General features: G+C 40.4%; 1 protein-coding gene across 3 annotated transcripts in view; it reads left to right on the forward strand.

The window, feature by feature from the left end:
- AP2B1 (adaptor related protein complex 2 subunit beta 1) overlaps positions 1-21,499 on the forward strand; it is a 122,258-nt gene that overhangs the window by 90,205 nt on the left and 10,554 nt on the right. For all 3 annotated transcript variants that reach the window (XM_058560398.1, XM_058560400.1, XM_058560399.1), the window contains 2 exons: positions 16,232-16,316; positions 17,303-17,389. In XM_058560398.1, coding sequence (XP_058416381.1) covers positions 16,232-16,316; positions 17,303-17,389 — 172 coding nt within the window. The remainder of the gene's footprint in view (positions 1-16,231; positions 16,317-17,302; positions 17,390-21,499) is intronic.

The following is a 21,499-nucleotide window of genomic DNA, read 5'->3' on the forward strand; positions in this document are numbered from 1 at the left end:
TATATCATTTCATCTATAAATATTTCAATATATATCTTCAAAACAGGTCTCTCTTAAAAAACATAACCACAATACCTATTGTATACGTTAAAAAATTAACAAGAAATCCTTAACATCAAATATCCAGTCAGTGTTCGAGTTTCTGATTATCTCAATATCTTAAACTTTTTTGTGTGTTTTTATTATTACTATTTGTTTGAATCAGTAAAGTGCACATATGATGGGTTGATAATCTCATCAGTCTCTTCTGTTACACTGTTCAGTATGATAGCCACAGGCCACATGTGGCTATATGAATTGTAATTAATTAAAATTAAATAAAATAAAAAATTCATTTCCTCAGTTGTATTAGCTACATTTCAAATGCACATGTGGCTAGTGGTTACTAAATCGGATGGTGCAGAAGTAGAACATTTCCATCATTGCAGAAAATTTTATTGAACAGTGCTGATCTGTGGGCTCCCTTCTATCTTTTTCTTTTATCTTTGGTTTTCAGAAGCTTGACTATTATGCACCTATATGTTTTCGTTATGTTATCTGGCTTGGGGTTCACTGAGCTTTTTGGATCTGTAAGTTGATAGTTTCTCCCAAATTTGGGGAAGTTTTGCCATTATTTCTTCATATTTTTTCTCTGCCCCATTATCTCTCTTTTCTCCTTCCAGAACTCCAGTTACACGTATGTTAGACCACTTAATATTGTCCCTCAGATCACTGAGGCAGTTCTTTTTTATTGTTATTATTATTTAAGCTTTTTTTCTTTCTGTTCTTCAGATTGGGTAATTCCTATTGATCTGTCTTCAGGAATACTGACTCTTTCTTCACTAGGCTACAACCTTCTGTTAAATCCATCCAGTATAATTTTCATTTCAAATATTGTACTTTTCAGATTTCCATTTGGTTCTTTGCTAAAATTCCCCATCTGTTCACTCAGGAGTACATCCAGAGAACCTGTTTCATAGCCTACTCTCTTCCTGTATCCCACCTCCACCCTTTTGGCTATCCTTGGGCTTAAGGATTTGCTTACTGACCCTCAGGAAAAGTGACGAGTAGAAATATCTCAAGCAGGCCCTGCAAACAACAGTGTTGGGGCTGTCTAGCCAGGAAATTCTGCGTGTTCTAGCTGGGCATGTCTGTTTGGCCCATAGGTTGCAGGGAGGCCAGAGGAGGATCAGAGCCCCTCTAAACCGTGAGGCCAGGACAGGAGCTCCAGTTAGCTGTCTTTGAGGGCAGCTGGAGTCCTCTGTATCAGTACTTTCATGTCTTGTTTCTTGGGCTGGCTTAATTCTTCCAAAAATTATCTTTGACTCTCTTGTCTAGAATATAAAGACTTTTTGCCGGCTTTCTGGGAGCTAAGTTGGGAAAGAGGACTGGAGAGTCTCAGCATTCAGTATGCATAAATTCACTTAATCTTCCACCCCTCAGACATGCTTGGCATCCTCTTCAAAGTACCATCTATTTAATCCTCTCTAAAAGAATCAATCTTTAGTTTTATGGCAGAGTTTCTTCCAGGAGAAAGAAAATTTAAATGTGATTTTCAGTGTGCTGTCTTTCCCTGTAGTCTGATAGCACCTTCATAAAAATTCTTCTTACCTTCCTTCTATACTGCTTTATGATTAGGAGCCTTAGAGGTGAACCTGTGTATAAAGAATTGGTTCTTTCCTATATATGGTTTTTGTTATCCCTCTGTCTCTCTAGCTATTGCCTTTAAACCCCACATAAGCATTGTTTCATAAGAGGATGAATATTAATTAGGGAAAAGAAATAATATCCCTTGGTTTTTTTCTCTGACTCTTCTAAAACAAGGCAGTATTCATCAGTTCTATTTATTTAACTTTTCAGTGATTAGGGCAGAAAGAGCTAAAGATGCTAGCTGCAAAGGACACAATCTTACAATCTTAATTGTTCATATATTTAAGATCTTTGTCAACCAAAAGGTTTTTTTTGGCAGCGTTTGGCCCTGAGAAAATTCTGTCCTTGCTACTCCTACATTGCAGTCCAGCCTATGAGACAATCAGATGCAGATGGTGCCTGTCCCTGATATTTCATGTGTTACATATGTCCGTTCACACTCAGAAAGCCCACAGCTGTAGCTATTGTACCAGAAAAACTGGTAAACGCTTCCAAACAGAAGACCTTTTCAACAACTTGCATCAGATGAAGCAAACCAGCTTGGCATTTGCTGACTTTTCTTGACTGTTGTGCAAGTGAAACAAGTTCATTGTTAAAGCCTCCTTTGGTCTTCCAAGATTCACAGTTGAGGACTGTACACTCTGATTGCTTTTATGAGACTACATGCTGCTTGAATAGACATTGAGTCCTTGAAGTGGTGGATCCTATGGGAACTATAAGAGATTCCCAGGTCAGACAGATAGATCCAATGCTGAAAATAACCCCGGTAGACAGGACAGAACCTGAAAAATTCCACTGGCAGTATGTAACTAATGGAGTCTTGGTTATGAAAGATGAAAACGTTTGGTTACAAAAGAAAAGAGAAAATTACTTTCTCTGATTGCTGCTTCAAATTTGATATATTTTTTTGTGTCACCTCAGGACTATAAACATATCCTTTAATTTCATCTGAGAAATAGAGTATCTTATATACTAGATACTCCTTTTTTACTATCTTGTTTTTGTTGAGAACACTCCTTATCCTTTTTGTCAAGATAATCAAGATTCTACTAGGCAGTATCTTTTGTCTTTCTATAACCAGCACTCAACTAACTACTGGCTTCGGGGATTCTCTTTTAGGAATATGTCTGTCACTAGCAACTGCTCTGCTTGAATAACCACACATTAGCTGTAGACGAGAATTCCGTATTCTGATAAGCAGAGGTGGTGTAATGGGTCGTAAATCTGGCCTTAATGGCAGGAGACAGTTGTTCCTGAAATGCGGAATCAGTTCTCAAAACACCCAAGCTTAGGAGCTAGTTCCTAAAAAAAAAAAAGAGCCTGTGAGATCAGAATTACTCAAGTAACAGAAGCCCATGCTGCAAATCTTGAGCAAATGGTAATGAATTCCACAAAGTAGTTCTAAAATGGTAAATAAAAGTGATTCATGGGTTTTCATCTATTAAAATCTCAGCCATCTTTATATCATGATAGTAAGTTAGGAGTCGATGATGAAAAATGGAATCAGTTTTGTGTTTCTGGTTTGATAAATGATTGGAAAATAGATTTAACCATGTGATCTTTATGCAGTAGGGGACTTTGAATTATGAATAGAAAGTAGGTACCTCTTTCTAGTCCCTATGTTCTCATTACGGCTGATAATTTTTACACAAAGCCTTAGTGTACATTATAGGTTGGAATTAAAGGGAACTCACTGGGATTTTCCTGAGCTGGATTGAAGCCTACTTGAGAGCCATATCCTGCCCTCATTCATATTTACTCTCTTATATTTTGCTATAGCATTGTGTTGAATGGCTAGGAAAAGAATTTGTGGGGCCGGCCCAGCCACGTAGCGGTTAAGTTTTCGTGATCCGCTTCTGTGGCCCAGGGTTCACCAATTCAGATCCTGGGCATGGAGCTACTCACTGCTCATCAAGCCATGCTGAGGCAGCATCCCACATAGTAGAGCTACAAGGCCACAACTATGATACACAGCTATGAACTGGGGCTTTGGGGAGAAAAAAGAAAAAGAGGAAGATTATCAACAGATGTTAGCACAAGGCCAGTCTTCCTCAAAAAAAAAAAGTTTAAAGAATTGTCTTTATTCACAATTTTCTATGTAGGGGTTATGCATAGGCTTCATGGTATTGAGGTCCATACATCTAGAAAATAAAACTTCAGAAAAGCTTTGAGCTGTGTGAGTGTGGAAACATAAATTTATAAGTGTAAAATCTCATCGTTGGAAGAGATGACCTTTAATATTGTCTTTTTCAAACCCTATTTCTGATGGAATTTACTCTATATTAGCAGTGATTGGAGTCTCTGTCTACATGAATACTGCTAGTGATTTACTACCCTGAAATGGCCCATTCTGTCTTCCTAAAACTCTGTTAGAAAGTTATTTATATTGAACTAAAATATGTCTTCCTTTAAATTCTATCTGCAGATCCTAGGTCTATAGGTTGGGGTTTTATAGAACAAGTGTCTCTCTGAATCAAGGCTCGCGGGGCCTGAAAAATCAGTCCGGTGGACCTATAATGAAAATATACTCAGTTTGAATTCATTTTCCCTTTTATTCCGCTTCAGGGAAGCCTAAGTTTATGGAAGGGCGTTTATTTGTGTGTACTGCAAACAGATGTCAGTTTTATTGTTCTAATTTTAAGAAGAAAAACCAGTTAGAAGTAGAGACACTAGTAAATGTAGTTAGAATCAATTGCAGTTTAGCGATTAAGGAAAATATTATTTAATCATTTTTGAAAATGTGAATGAATGGTGGTCCTTGGTTTGGTAGCAGTGTTTCTTTCTGGCAGCCATTGAAGGAGTTGGAAGGCAGGTACTCCAAATATGAAAGCACAAAACTTCTTAATTCCATAGCTCAAACTGTACTCCTGACAATAATTTCTGTCCCTTTTATGTATGACCTGTTTCCCCAGTAAAAACTACCCAAGGACAGCATCTGTGCATAGTGGCCTGCCCATGTGCCCAGTCATCTTGACAGCCGCATGCCCTCCTTCTGTCCACATTAAGGTTAGATAATGTACCGGGGCAGTACATAGGTATACCTGTGAACCCATTTGATTTCTAACTTGCTGCTAAGTAATCTGAGACTGTATGCTTATTATCTAGAACCTTGATTAGATTCTAGACAGTTTTACCCCAGGATTTAAAAATGAGTAATGTTCATTCACTCGCATTACTAATGTCTATTGAGGTCTTCTATTGAGTTTCCATTGGGTCTTCTGTCCCATGACGTACCAGATGGGAGTGTGGAATATCTAATCACTTTAACTGATAGTTTACTAGTCCTGTCTTCACCATTTTCTGATTCAGTACAGTATGTATTAAATGTACCTTTAAGGTTAACAATAAGCCCTATATAGCAAACAATTCATGCTGTTAATGTAAGCAGTATTCTGAGATGCAACAGCTGCAACCAAGGGCACATCAGCCAGTTCTAGCAAGGTACACATAGCTGTCATTAAAGGGACAAAGAGAGAGATTGGTGCTTAGAGCCTTTATAGGTCTGACAGAACCTGTTTAAGATAAGACTTTAAGGTTTTGGGAACTTATCTGTCAGGCAGGATGAAAGGCCTGTGAAAATGTTTCTGGCTATCCCTGGCAACTGAAACTGTATAGAGTAATTCTGTTGTAGGCTGCTGGAGGAAGAGAGAATTTGGGGCTTATAATAAAAGTTTCTGGATAGTAACCAGATTGGTCAGTATAGTTTGGTGGGTGGGTTCTGTATTGGCAGAAAGAGATCCACATATACATTTGCTGTAAGTTCCTGATTTATTTTGCCTAACATAAAACTTTTTAAAAATGAGAAAGCTACCTGAAGCAGGAACAGATGCAGTGTATCTTAGCATTATTTTCTCTTGACTAGGGTTCCTTGTGAGGCACACAGCTGCCAGTGACCCTCTCCACATAGGTGGAGACTATCAGAGTTGTGATAGCTGCTTAATTCTTGCTTTGCCACTTCCCTGTTATACTCAGGCTTACATCACCAATCTGGGAGAACTTGATTGATATTTTTTCTAAGTGGAAAAGCCAAAATCCTAGCAATGGTCTGCAGGGCTCTCTGTGATCTAGGCGTGCCTTACCTCATTGACTTCATCTGCTGCTCCTCCCCTTCCTCCACACCAGCTTCCTCACTGATCTTCACATAGGTGTGCTGCCACCTCAGGGCCTTTGAAGGGCTGTTTCCCATGTCTGGCATGTTCCTTCTTTCAATCCCCATATCACTTACTTCCCTCCTTCAGGTCTTTGCTAAAACAGTACCTTTTTAATAAGGCCTCCTCTCTCTACTCCCAGTACTCTCGATCTGATCCCGCTTACCCTTATATTTTCCCCAGAGCACTTATCCATTTTAAATCTATTTAATGTACTTACTCATTATCACCTCTTGCTCCCCTCCCACTAGTACACAAACTCCAAAAGGGCGGCAGTTTTTATCTGTCTCGTTTTTTTTCCTGCACTGATATATGGCATACAATAGGTATGTAACAATTATTTGTTGTTGAGTGAATCTTTTTGCTTTCATTTAAGGAAGTGTTTACAAATATCAGGTGCATCCAGTTTTTGAACTAAACTCAGGCCATCTCCTCATCTTAGCAAACAGAGGGTCCCTAAACATTGTCTCCACCTGTTGTTTCTCAGTGGCCTTGCAGTCTACCCCCTCACTCTGATTCAATACCCATTATCTGGGTGAGTCTGGTCCTGGTCCCAAGTTTAATCTGAGGAATACAATCACAAATTGATTTTTCTGCCAAGTGGACAGAGCAAACATTAGAAGCTGTTGCTTCAGGCCAGCCCTGTGGCTTAGTGGTTAAGTGCGCGCGCTCCGCTGCTGGCGGCCTGGGTTCGGATCCCGGGCGCGCACCGACTCACTGTGTCTCTGGCCATGCTGAGGCCGCGTCCCACATACAGCAACTAGAAGGATGTGCAACTATGACATACAACTATCTGCTGGGGCTTTGGGGGGAAATAAGGAGGAGGATTGGCAATAGATGTTAGCTCAGGGCCGGTCTTCTCAGCAAAAAGATGAGGATTAGCATGGATGTTAGCTCAGGGCTGATCTTCCTCAAAAAAAAAAAAAAAGAAGAAGAAGCAGCTGTTGCTTCCTTTATTCATCAGGGTAAGATCATAGCACGTTAAGGGACCCTATTTCAAAGATTGGAGATAACTAGGAAAATAGAAATACTGTTATAATATTTTGGGGACTTTTTCTGTTGCTAACCTGTGTCTGTGTGCCACTTTAAAATAAAACAAATTGCTGCCACACAACTATTTATTAAACTGTTATCCTAATTGCCTAAAATATTTTGAGTAATATTCCTGGAGTAAATTTGGAAGCTCACGGATGCTCTGTACGTGTCTTGGAACCTCAGAGAAAACCAAAATCATTTGGATGCCTGGCAGGAATTGGAGCTGAGCAAGCCCCTTTTACTGTGAGACCAGAAAGAAGCCTGTCTTTTGCATAATCCTGAAATACAAAGCTATAAGGAGGCAAACTTTAAATTTTTATTTATTTATTTATTTTCCCCCAAAGCCCCAGTAGATAGTTGTATGTCATAGCTGCACATCCTTCTAGTTGCTGTATGTGGGACTCAGCCTCAGCATGGCCGGAGAAGTGGTGCGTCGGTGCGCGCCTGGGATCTGAACCTGGGCCGCCAGCAGCGGAGCGCGTGCACTTAACCACTAAGCCACAGGGTTGGCCCAGGAGGCAAACTTTAAAAAGAAGGGCAAAAAAGGTTGTCTTTTGCCAGTGGATATTCATTGTATCTCATTGCTCAATTCTTTGCTTTCAGAAAACAATTTTTTTGTGTGTGTGTGAGAAAGATCGGCCCTGCCAATCGTCCTCTCTTTTTTTTTTTTTTTTTTTTTTGCTGAGGAGGACTGGCCCTGGGCTAGTATCCATGCCCATCTTCCTCCACTTTACATGGGACGCTGCCACAGCATGGCTCGACAAGCAGTGCATCAGTGCGCACGCGGGATCCGAACCAGCGAACCCTGGGCTGCCACAGCAGAGTGCACGCACCCAACTGCTTGTGCCACCAGGCCAGCCCCTCAGAAAACAATTTTTTCAAACAATGCTCAAAATAGTCTAACTTTGGCCTTTGAAAGGGAAAAAAAGTAAAAAAAAAAAATTCCAAATTCCAAATTTTTCTGCACTTGCTATCAGAAGAGTTTACTTTGGTGAGAATGGGTGATTGTTTATAAATTCAGAGAAGGAGTAAAAAGATTGATACCCCTAAACTGAAATTCACTCTGGGATGAGCTGTCACAAAGCTGACACCAGAGATTGTGTTGGGACTTTGAGGGTGTGAATTAAGCAGTTCCAATGGCTTTAGTGATGTCTATGGGTGGGCTTCTGTTTCTGCCCTCCACAGAGGCAGTCTTTCATGAAAACTGTGACCTATCCACCTTTTTTCCAAATGGCTTTGAAGCAGGGGGGAATTCTTTTTACAGCAGTACTTGAGGGTCTACTTTAAGTTGCAAAAGAATTACAGAATTTGATTGTAGTAGTTCTAACCCTGCTGTGTCTTGAAGTTCTTCTAGTGGACAGCCTTGAATATCATCATTCTGATTTACTCCTGCCCAAATTAGGAGATTTTGACAGTTTAATCCAAGAGTGTTTTAAACCAACGTCTGTCCATAACACATTACAATCGTATTCTTCTCTTTGGTGTTCTGGAAATTTAATCTGCCTACGTTCTAATTCATGGTGTAAACTATTTGGAAGTTTTTTGAGATTGAGATTAAGCAGATCTCATGACAGAATGGGGACTATGGGAGATGCCATAGTTATTTCAGTTTCAGTATCGTTTGACTTCACTTCCTTTCAAAGCAGGACCTACTGAGAGAGCTTGGCTTTTGGGATCTCATTACTTTTCTAAATCCCAGTAATTATATGTGCTACTAGAGGGTTTGCAATTTAAGAGATCATCTAGGGATCTGTTAAGAGCTTTCCTTTCCCTTCTGAGAGCTGTTTAAACATGGAAACTTCAAATGCAGAAGTGCATGTTGTTGCCCAAGGGAAAATTAGCTTAGGGACATGGAGCTGCTGCTTTGTCAGCAGGAAAGGAACCTGTCAAATTTTCCCTGTAGGGGGCTGCACTGTCCATACACTCTGAACAATGAAAAGTGTGCTAACCTCTCTTGAGAATAAATAAGTATGGCTTTTATTTAGGGTGAACAGCCAATTGGTAGTGTTTGAGGGCTGCTCAACTGCCGTGTAATCCATCTGATCTGTTGGGTGGACTAAGAAAGAATATGTAGATAGAGGGTTCTTGTTTGAATCTTAGCCTTCCATTGAAAGTAAACTAAAGATGCTGTTCAAGTTAAAATTTAATTAGCATCAGAAGGAAACTAAATTAACATTTCTTGTGGTGAGTTTCATAACTATTTCTGCCGTAGTTTTAACTGTATTCAGACATTGTCAAATACTATAGATAGACCTTTCTGTTTTGTCAGGATGTCTCTGAGGATTCTCAATTTATTGGTTGATAAGATTTGAAATAGAAGACCATAATTAAACTAAAGATGGTAAATATTTTTTGGCATTGACTAGGAATGCGGAACTACAGGTAGATTTAACTCCAGCAGCTAGCAGAAAGAGCCACTTTTACTTGAGTGTCAGATGACATGTATCACACAGTTGGAGTCAGTGCCATTAAAAACCTGTCACTCAGAGCCATTCCCTTAGGATCTGTTGACTAGATGATGTGGTGCTTAAAACACATCTGAATCATCATTCCTCAGAAAACTGGAGATGCTTGGCGTCACTGCCTGGTCCTCGCTTGGACCAGCCTGCAAATAATCTTTCCAAAAGCTAAATGGAGACGAGGAATAAAAGAAAAAATATTCTTCAGAGACTTGGAAAGGTCACAAATGACGTCATGGAAGAGTAGATGATATGCTCTCAAAGGTGAGCTGTGCGCTGCTTGCCTTCTTTTCTTGTGGCAGTGCCTCCTGTGGTTCTCCGTGGTGAGAGGCCACATTTGCCAGAGTTCAGCCTGAGTTCATATCTAGTACCTTTTTATAGTACTTTTGAGTACACTGGAGCAAGGTTAGAGTATTAATTTAGCCTGTTCGTCTCCAGCTGTGCCACCATAAAGGGGCTGCAGCTACTGCAGCAGGCTTCCCATGCTATGGAAAGAAACTAATTGCTGCTTACAGCCTGAAGCTGACAGGCTGCTCTTTCCCCAGCAGCCACTGAAATTTACTTTTAAAAATCATTATTATTATTAAGCACTTATAGCCCACTTTTGTGTTTTCCAAGAGCCTCATAATCATTTCTATTTGCTCTTCCTATTGATGTCCCTGAGAGGCAAGTTAATATTGTTATGGCCGTGTGCTACACGTGACAGACCAGAGGAACAGAGGATTAGGTAATCTGCTCCGTGGCCCATCTGTGATCTGCTTTAGGCATCCTCAAAGAAGAAGCTGAGGTGTGCATTCTGTTCCTTAGCTCATTTGAACCCGTTTCCTCACTGCTTGCTTTTAATTTGGTGTGTGGGTATTATGGTTTTTATACTTTTTTCACTGCAACTTGACAGTAAGAAATATATTTTACGTAGTTTACACACATAATACATACATAAAAGTGAAACAGTTTCATGAAACATTACTCTTCATGAGAGGCACTATGATATATATTTTTTTCTTTTTGAGGAAGATTGGCCCCGAGCCATCTGTTGCCAATCTTCTTCTTTTTTTTTTCTTTTTTCTCCCCAAAACCCCAGTACATAGTTGTATATCCTAGTTGTAGGTCCTTCTAGTTCTTCTGTCTGGGACGCCGCCTCAACATGACTTGATGAGCGATGAGTAGGTCCACCCAGGATCCAAACTAGCAAACCTTGGGCCGCTGAAGTGGAAGGCACAAACTTAACCGCTATGCCACCAGGCCGGCCCCTCTATTTGTTTATGCCAGTTTCAACCCACTACATTAATTTTAAGAACTACTATTTGGGGCCGGCCCCGTGGCTTCGCGGTTAAGTGCACACGCTCTGCTGCTGGCGGCCCTGGTTCGGATCCCAGACGCACACCGACGCACCGCTTCTCCGGCCATGCTGAGGCCGCATCCCACATACAGCAACTAGAAGGATGTGCAACTATGACATACAACTATCAACTGGGGCTTTGGAGGGGGTGGGAAAGGGAGGAGGATTGGCAATAGATGTTAGCTCAGAGCCGGTCTTCCTCAGCAAAAAGAGGAGGATTAGCATGGATGTTAGCTCAGGGCTGATCTTCCTCACAAAAAAAAAAAAAAAACTACTATTTGGTTGTGACACACAGTTTTTAAAAAAACACTGCTAGGAGGTACTTGAAGCTGAAGAATACACATGGCACATTTTCCTGGAGCATCAGTTTTACTCAAAGGTAAAGAGAGAAACACATTTTCATATTAAAACATGTAGATACATTATGAAATAGCATGGAACTTAAACAGATTTTGTCATTATGATGGGCTACTTCATGTTTTACCCCTAATCCTGACCTTTCCCCCTACCTCCACCCCAGTATATATGTCCATGCTTTCGTTTTCTATTAAGGGAAGTACACTAGAAAAAACTTGAAGTGCTATCCTTTTGGAAACTTTAGACCAAGTTCATATCTTGTCTAAACTTAATTAGTTGTCAGGAACTTTGAGTAGTATATTTTACAGTCATTATTCTTATTGAGTACTTAGTCTGTGCCAGTCACTATTCTAGAAACTGCAAATACAATAGTGAACAAGAGAAAAAAATCCCTTCTTTCATGGAACTTCTATTCTACAGGAAAGGGTATGTGACACAAGGACAGGCAATAAGCCAATAAATAAGTAAAATAGTATTTCAGATGAAGGCAATGGAGAAAAATAAAACAGAGATTGGGATAGGGAGTCCTGGGGTTGGAGATTGGGTGGTGTAATTTTATAAATATGCTGGTCATGGAAGACCTACATGAAAAGGTAATATTTGATTAAAGCAAAGACCTAAAGGAGGCCAGGAATAGAGCCATTCAGATTTCTGGAGGAAGAGAATTCCAACAGAAGAAAGAACAAATGCAAAAAGCCGTGAGAGCATGCCTGGTATGTGCAGAGAACAGCAGGCTACTGTGGCTGACATGGAGCTAGCAGGGAGACAGTCGTAGCACATAACATCAGAGAGGTAATAGGCATCAGATTATAGGCAATTGTAACTTTGGTTTTCATTCTGAGATGGGAAATCATTGGAGGTTTGAGCAGAGAAGTATTTATGAGCTGACCTACATTTTAAGATCACTCTGGCTGCTGTGTTGAGAATAGACTGGAAAAGCTAGGTGTTAAGGGACGGGGAGACATGCAGAAGCAGGGAGACCATTAAAAGGCTTTTCAGTATTCCAATTTTTGAGTTTGGAAAGACAGCAGGAGGTTCTGTTTAGGGATGAGGAGGGGAGATGAATTTGGTTTTGGACATGTTCATTTTGAGATATTAGTTATCCAAGTGAAGATACTATGTAGGCAGTTGGAGATATATATGTCATAATTGATTTCCCATAGGCAAGCTAGGCATTGATGTTAAAGCTCTTGGAAAACAGTTCTCCAGCTTGTCTGGATTATCTTCCTATTCTGTACCTGTTGAGATAGTGAATTTCAAAATAAGAAAACAAAGAACTCCCCTGCCTCCCTCCAAAGCAATTCTGTTTAAGAGTAGCCGCCATCTGGATTGGAATTGAACTGACTTCATACTGTTTTTCCCTTGATTGTTTTTTCCCTAAACTCCCCAAAAGTGATTGGCATATCCTTGGAGAATCTAGTATTCTTTGGGTTGTGATCTCCTATTTTATTCTTCCTTAGCGTATAGATGTTATTTTAGCTCAGTGATTTGAAACTAAAAAAGCCCATATATCATCCCATTCCCCCATCTCTGCGTCATAGAGTATCATTGTGCCTAATGAGAGATGTTACTGATGGGATTATATTATACATGTGAATGACATAGAGGTAGAAACAAGGTTGAGAAACCAGTGTTTCATTCCATTTGTTCAGCATCTTACCCTTAATTTCATGCAACAAATATTTATTGAACTACTAGTGTGATAGTGAAAATGAGAGCTCCTATGCTCAAGGAGCTCATTGTATTGTGGGTGTGGCAGATGTAAACAATTATTTCATGCTCTCCAAGTGTATATACTGGGCTCTATGGAGAGGGATTAGAGCTTTCTTGAGAAATCTCAAGATTGAACTGAATCTGAAGATTAAATAAGTATTTTCCAGACAGCTAAACCTTCAGGAGAAGAATATATTAAGCAGAAAGAACAACATGTAAAAAGGCACAGAGCCATGAGTTTCAGTGTTTGGGGAACAAGAAGTAATTTTGATATGGTTGAAATTAAGGAAGTAGGCTGGAGAGAGAGGCAGCGGCCAGATCCAAGGAATCATGTATTCTTGAAGTGACCGCAGTTCTAGCCAAGAGTAAAAGTTTGAGAGCTGTAAAATGCAGATTTTGAAAAGCTAACGTAAAAGAGACGAAACACTTCCCCCAAAGAGTGACCTGTGCAGTTGAGCCTATAAAAAGATATTTAACAAGGGCACAGTAGCAAGAAGAATGATTAAGCTAACAGTTTGCTAATAACCTTTTTTCTCTTCTGATTTCTTTTTAGCATAGTAGTAGTACTACATTTGAGCATGTGTAAGATTTTAGATAAGTCTAATGTGGTTATCCTTAATTACGAAAAATTCTGAGTAAAAAGGTAAAACAGAAGATGGTGAAGGGAGTCGTGAATGAACACTCATTATAGTACTTAACTATAAGCCAGGCACCATTCTAAGTGCTTTGCAAATGTTAACTCTTTTGTGTGTGTGTGTGTGAGGAAGATCAGCCCTGAGCTAACATCCGATCCCAATCCTCCTCTTTTTGTTGAGGAAGACTGGCCCTGGGCTAACATCCGTGCCCGTCTTCCTCTACTTTTTTATATGGGACGCTGCCACAGCATGAGTTGACAAGCGGTGCATCGGTGTGCGCCCAGGATCCAAACCTGCGAACCCCTGGCAGTGGAAGCAGAGCGTGCGCACTTAACTGCTTGCGCCACCTGGCTGGCCCCAGCAAATGTTAACTCTTTATCCTCATAACAACCCATGTGGTCCGTGCTGTTGTTATCTCCATTCTACAGACAGAGAACTGGGCTGTACGACTTGCCCAAAGTCACATAGCAATAAGTGACAGAGTGAGAATTTGAAATTAGGTGGTCTGGTTTGGTTCACAAGTTCACGTTCTGAACCACTGTCTGCTGCCTCTGATTTGGGTGTCCCAGCTTCTCAGAGTTATTCCAGAGCAGTAGTCCCGGGGTAGTCTTTAGGGTGTCCTGAAACCCCTGAAATTGTATGTCAAAATGTTGCACGTACGTTTTTCAGGAGGAGGGTCTGTGGCTTTCATCTGTTTGTCAAAAGGGTCCTCAAGGCAGAACGGTTTAGCACTGCTGACCTAGAGGAGCTTTTCTTGTCTTTTGCGTTGTTAAAGGGCTTCAAGTGGAATAAGAATTTCCTCAGAAGAACAAGTTATTTACAAGCCCCTGCAGACTTCTTAGGTAACATTGTTCTAAATTATTTGCTTCTCTCGTTGTTCTTCTTAGGAATTTTTCCAAAATACACAGGCCAGGTCCCAGATTTAGAGATTGTTATTCTTTTATATAGGATGGAGCCCTGGCATCTGTTTTGAAAAATCTCTCCAGATGAGTCTAATATAAATCTTTGGTTTAAGAAGCACTAATATTTTCCCCTGGAGGACAGGATTATATTTTCTTTATTCTTTCTTATGTCTCAAATGCTTGGGACATAGTAAACATTAATAAATGTTTAAATGAATGGCACATTTTGAAATATGACTGCTTTTATAATCAAAGATGATAGTAGTGAAAATCACTCACATTTCACACAAGACCTTTATATAACCCACACTAGCCCACCCACACCACCCCAGTTTTCACTTCTAGATGCCTCTTATAGAGCCTGGCACTACCTCAAGATCTTCTTGCTGCCCTTATTTGAACTAAGAGTTTTCCTCTCATTGCTGAATACCAGATGAATTAGAAAATACCTCTTTCCCAGACGCCCACAGCTGGTGTGAATCTTTTGAAGTGGTGCTCTAGTACATCTAAAAGAATGTCAAAGGTCCCTCTTTCCTAAGTTTAGTTACTCTGTTTGCATTCACCAGACTCAAGCTTTTTGAGAATCCTGCTGTCTCAGCATTTTAAGCATCACATTATGTGATATAGGTCAGAAACTCCAAGGAGTTGGTGATTGAAGGGTTAAAAGCACAAGTGACAAGGAAAGCAATTTGATGTATTTTTCTGGGAGAGAGAACAGAAAGACTGTGTCAAGTAGGCATAACCAAATTATGGAGGACGAAATAAAGGTACTATTTAAGGTGGGGAAGGTGAGTTGATAATAAATGTAAGGGAACTGCAAGTACTTCGGAAAGAGGATATTTGGATCTTATAGCCAAAGTTTGATGAGGAAATAGATGATGATGTTGAAGTGTGGACATTTGCGCCAAAAAGGGAGCGACGGGGATAGTGGTGCTAGATAAGCACTTTTTTCCCTTTATTATCTTAGAGCAAAGTGAAAGAGAAATAGGCATGGTTACAGATTATAGAACTTGCCCAGAGAAATGTTTTCCTACGGTGCCAAGAGCATAGATGGAAAGCCACCAGTGACAGAAACCAGAGAGAAGTGGCGGTTTAGAGCAATTCTCCTACTCTCCCTTCTTACATTATGTGGTTCTTATAATCTGCCATAGTAGAATCTGCCTATTTCTGAATATATACACCAATCAGTGTTGCCTCTGGATGAAAATACTTATCGTAGCTTTTTTAAAAGTATAAACAGCATGCTGTGAATTGAATGGGCACAGTAGAATCACAGCCTGCCTAACTCAGAAGCTGGTAATGTGAGAAGACAGCTCATCTCTTCACTTACTCGAAGACTTCCTTCTTATAGTCATCAGATTTACCAGTGTTTGACCTAACAAGCTTGTTCCAACCATGGGACTTAGGAAATAAGATTTTTGTGAAAGAAACAACTTTAAAACCAGTATCTTAAAAAATATAAGGGACAGTATAGCACCAGTTATTGTGGAGAGAAAAAAAAAGGTGTAGAGTCAGACAAATTTGCATTTGATCCTGGTTCTTCTGTTTACTAGCAATGTGACCCTGGATGTTACTCAGACTTTGTGAACCTCAGTTCCTCATCTGTAAAACGAGAGGGGATTGACACCTACTTTGTTTGGGATAGTAATAATGAGCATTAGAAATAATATCATTAATAGGTACTTAGTAAGTGGTAGCAGCTACTATTAATAACAGTAGAAACAAAAAATAACTGAATAGATTATTCTGGGTACAGAACGCGTGCCTTGAATTCATCCCTCCTGGGGCTCCTCCTAGAGAGAGACAGAGTTGCAGGTTGTCACAGTACTCTGACAGTGGAATGAGTAAGGATGTGCTTTGCAGTGTATGGGCTGGTGTGTCTTGATTTGAGGAGTCCTGCACTGTGTAAAAGAGAAAGGAAATAGGGTTATATATTTCTAGACGCATAACTGTTCTTTCCCTCCTACCTGGCTTCCTATGATGTCCTAACTTTCCCTTGTTACTTTCCTGGCAGGTGGCTGTGAAAAACAATATTGATGTCTTCTACTTCAGCTGCCTCATCCCACTCAATGTGCTTTTTGTAGAAGATGGCAAAATGGGTAAGTACATCCTCCTTCTGCCAAATATACCTTTGCCCTTCCTCTGAATGTCAGGCAGAGCAGAGCCCAGAAGTACCAGTTATTTTGAGGTTTAAAAAAAATGGGGTAAGGCTATTCTAAAGCTCTAATAATTGCTAATTATTTATTCGCCTGAGTCACAGTTGGTCTTGCTTTGCTGTTGGTCTCTAAATCACAGTGCTGGTTATCTGAATGATCCAGTCACCCCAGCATACAGAGTAAGTGGTTTGGTGACAAGTAGATGTGGATTTGAATCTTAGCTTATCTGTTTATTAGCTGTGTGACCCTGGCAAGGTGCTTAACTCTTCTGAGTTTCAGTTTCCAAATTTGCAAATCGGAAATAGTTTTTATTATAATGACTTAATGAGATAATACATGCAAATTTAGCACTTAGCCCTATACTAAGTTCTTACTGTCTCAAGATAAGAATTCAGTAATTTGGTTATAAATCAATGTTACCGCAATTAAAAAAAAAAAGAATTTAGTAATTTGTAATAAACCATTAATACTCCCCATGTGGTTGTTGACATTTCTCTCTTCCCTTACTCCTGAAACCACCATCTAATAAAACTAGCTTATATTGGTACCTATTAAATTGTATTGGCACTTAATTGATTTGATTCTTTCAATGGCTCTTTGGGTAGGCAGGACAGATGTAATTGTATATGATGAAATTAAGGATCAAAAAGGTCACAAGACTTACCCAAAGTCACCAAATAGGAAACAGTGGAGCCAAAACTGTACTCTAGCTATAAACTCTTTTCCAATGTATCTTAGTGCTACTGATGAGGGATTAATTGATCTGGAGTGAAGCACCTCTGAATAGCTAAGAATTGGCTGCAGTCCCAGGCTACTCCTGGCTGTATTGCAAGAGATAGCGCTCCAAAGGAGAAATGGTGCAAGGCATCAGAAATCAGAATATTGACAGATTGTGCACATCCTTCCTTTCCCTCTGCTTCCCCGTACAGAGCGCCAGGTCTTCCTTGCAACATGGAAGGATATTCCCAATGAAAATGAACTTCAGTTTCAGATTAAGGAATGTCATTTAAATGCTGGTGAGTAATGACTCTGAATTTCATTTTCATTTCAGTAAATCAAATTGGATATTTGAAAATTGTCTTTTTTTTACTTTCGTCTTCTTTCCACATCTACCTTGTTTTTAGTGGGTGTAGGTAGATATATTACTTAGCAAACTTGTGTTTAAAAACTTGGGATGTTTTCATGTAGGTACTACATTACTTTACTTATAATCTAACAGATTTAAGAAACAAAGTAGAATGGATCCATCTACCCAGTTCTTCTGTAGTTGAACATGTGTTAATCCTGTTACTTGAAGATCCTGTAGAAGTGGCACTTGAGGATATGCACTCTCTCAAGAATTAAAAGGACTATTTCTCCTTGTATATCAACCTTTGGTATTGGAGGAAAGGTGACTCTTTCTCAGATCCTTATTTAGAATCTTTGTTTGTTATTAAACAAGAATACATCTTAGGGCTGGCTCCATGGCTTAGCGGTTAAGTGCGCATGCTCCGCTGCTGGCGGCCCGGGTTCAGATGCTCCGCTGCTGGCGGCCCGGGTTCAGATCCCAGGCGCGCACCGACGCACCACTTCTCCGGCCATGCTGAGGCCGCGTCCCACATACAGCAACTAGAAGGATGTGCAGCTATGACATACAACTATCTACTGGGGCTTTGGGGGAAAAAATAAATAAATAAATAAAATTATTAAAAAAAGAATACATCTTAGTTGATTACAGCCTAGTTGGTAACCTTTTTCTTTCTTGCCTTGTGTCAGCTTTCATATGATGTTACTAGCCTCTTTAATCCACATTAATAAGCCCTAGACCCTTTTGTAGTTAATTTTATTACTATAATAGAACATCAAAGAGGTAACCCCAGGGCCGGCCCCGTGGCTTAGCGGTTAAGTGCGCAGGCTCCGCTACTGGCGGCCCGGGTTCGGATCCCGGGCGCGCACCGACGCACCACTTCTCCGGCCATGCTGAGGCCGCGGGGTCCCACATACAGCAGCTAGAAGGTTGTGCAGCTATGACATACAACTGTCTACTGGGGCTTTGGGGGGAAAAATAAATAAATAAAATCTTAAAAAAAAAAAAAAAGAGGTAACCCCAAAAGAGAAACAATAGCAGCGCTCAGTCCTTAGGGCTTTGTTTCACTGAAGTGTTTCTCAGGAGTGGAAGGAGCCCTGAGCTGTTCAGAGTCCTGCCTTTGTCCCAGTCTCTTTTTTGAGGTTAGTAAAAGGCTTTATGAGTTTGAATAAAAGTGAGCCTTGGTGGTTGGGCAGTACTCCTCTTTCTTCATGTGTCCATTGTTTCCTTCTCCCTACCTTGGTGGTTCTCATACAGGGTTTTCAGCATGCTGCCATCCCATTGTAGCTAGAGCATAGCAGTGGGGGAAAGAGGTGGTATACGGTGCAGAGAGAGGGGAAAAACAACACTGCCTTCTCGTTCCAACTTTTTCTTTTTAATTTTAGTTTTTTGGGGCTCTATGGTGTGTTCATCCTCAGTATTCAGACAAATCTTTTCTTATAGGGGTTCTCCTGAGACCTTGGAGAGGTGTTTGAGGAGATAGTCTTCTATAATTTCCACTGTAATAACCAGTTAGTTTATTCTCTTCAGGAATACCACGTATCTGCCTTCTTTCTAACATATTCTTGGTCTGGGTTTCTCACCCTTACTGGTTATGTATTTATTAAACAAAACATGAGTTTTTGCTGCTTTTTCACAAAAAAAAGCATACTCAAATTGGGCTTCTTTTTGTGCCTTTTTCTAGGTAGATGGCAGTGTTATCTGTCCATCTCTCTGAAGCTCACTGGTCAGTTGCTATGAACCTCATTAGATGAGGGTGGGAGGTTGGGCAGCTTTCCACAGTATAAGCTGTTCTCCAGGAAGTTGTCAGGTGCAGAATCCACAGTGGCTAATGGAGAGAACTGAAGTAAGTCTTGTTAGAGAAGCAGCCTCTGAACCCAGCTCGGAAGAGAGCAGTCCCTTCCTTATAGTTGCCCTTGTTGTAGTTGGTCCTGTGGCCACGTTTCTTATATTTTGCTCCTGAGAACACTTGTCCCTCAAAAAAAAACGTTCTATGGTCATTTAAAGTTGAAAAGTACAGTGATGATGTGCCTCTCTTGAAAGTTGCCATTGCACATTAGCACACTAAAGGCCGAGAAGCCCTACGTTGAAGAAACCTGTTTCACTCAATGTTAACACTTGACCATGGAATTTAAAATCATAAAATGCTTATTAACATGTTGTGGAACACCAGTGTTCACAAACGTGATCTGGGAAACACTGGCCTATGGAGAGCAAAGAGAGGCCAGAATAATTAGAAAGAAGGTTTGGTTTTAGATGTCCAGTATGAAAAGGACATGCTTTTTCAGAAAAAAAAAAAAGAAGGAAGTTTGGATGACTGAGGGCTTTAGTCTGGCCTGCCAAAATAATAGAAAAGATCCCCCTGCTTCCAGATTGGAGTTCTGAACCCTTATTGTACCTTGGTATACATTGTGATCTTGCCAGAGAGAAAGTGTCTGGCCTTTCTCCCGTTGGGGTTGTATCCTCTGATGTATTCTGGAACAGTTTCTCAGAGAAAATTCAGTTTTGATCAATTCTGCCGTGGCTTCATGCCAGTTCCTCCCTGCCTTAGGTGCTCCAGATACGAAAGAATTGGTTTTCCCGTGAGACATTGCTCTATGGCAGCACAGCACGTGGAGCGGAGAGAAAAACAGCCGCTTTGTTTTCTCCAGGAGCCCAAGGCCATCATTATCCCACACTAAATCACTGCTAATCTTGCAAGACCACTTCCTGCAACTAATCCTTTCTAGCTTTTCTTCTGCCTCCACCCCAAGGTCTGGACTGCCCTGGCCTTTACATTTCCTTCTGGTCTTGAAGGCTCTATTAACATGAACGTTTCCAGGTTTAGTGCCTTCTGATTCAACACCCTGGGTCTAGCTGAGAGCTAAAAATACCATCCTTTCCCGCTGATCTGCCCTAATCACAATAGCACCAACACTTTAAATAGCTTTTGTGTGCCAGAGCAGACATTTGACAGATGGAACTAACATTGAGGGCTACAGGAAGTCACAGGCTTAAAGGACTTACCAACCTAGCATTGAGCTTTTACTTTTGCTCTTCCATTTCTTTGTAGAAAAGAAAGAAGAAACCCTCTTCCCAAGCCTTAGTAATTAATCAGATCTTAATAGAAAGGTGTATATGATAAAGATGCTTGTGGTGCCACTAATTGTGTAAATACTAGAAAATATTAGATCAGAAGGGGACTAACGTATGGGTCTCCCTGCTTTCTAGCACTGGTATGAATCTGTTTTGCAGCTTACCATTATAGCTGCATTTGGGGTTAGGACATGTCTGGGACCATTATCTTAAGTGCACAACAAGTAGTTCCATCTCCAGCCGTATCCAAAAAGGAATCTTTCTGGCAACTGTCTACAAACTATTTTTTTTAATTGTTTATTATACTCTGAAAAGCTCAGAGACGTTATATCTATGTTCACTAGATAGGCACTGTATTAAAGGGACAAATATTTCTTCTGGCATGGAGACTAGGTAAGGGTGAGTTCTATTTCTTTGTTTTGTCGTGGTTCTCCCCATCCTTAGAAACATTTCATAAATGGAAATGCTTTGCCAGCCAGCACTTAAATATAGTTTGGTTGCTCAAATGGTAAAAAGTGTTTTTTTCAGCAGTCATAGTGGTTTTGAGCTTGCTAGTGAATACCACAGCTGGGCCCCAAATGCAGATTACCCCTTCCCACTCTAAAATGAGTACCGTCTTCACTCTTACGGCTGCTGGAAGAGGTGTGACCTTACCTAAAGTAGGAAGATGAAGGAAGGAAGCCCACATCCACACCTTCTAAGATTTTAGGTCCCAGACCCAAAGAGCTAAATCTGGAGGAGAAGACAAATGATCCTGAAGAAATCACATCTCGAAGCAAGTATAATCATATATGAACGTCTTTTTTAACTCTATCTTTTGGGGCAGATCTCAGTGTCTTAACATTACCACCTCATCTCAAACTCTCACAACTATAAGATTTCATGTTGTTTCCCAAGAGTTCAGTGTGTGAAAAAAAAAACTATGATGTCTTGTCAAGAAGTCTATCCTAGAGCCAGCCCTATGGCCTAGTGGTTCAAGTTCGGC

Source organism: Diceros bicornis, chromosome 18, assembly GCF_020826845.1.
Source record: "Diceros bicornis minor isolate mBicDic1 chromosome 18, mDicBic1.mat.cur, whole genome shotgun sequence".
Classification (NCBI taxonomy): Eukaryota; Metazoa; Chordata; class Mammalia; order Perissodactyla; family Rhinocerotidae; genus Diceros; species Diceros bicornis.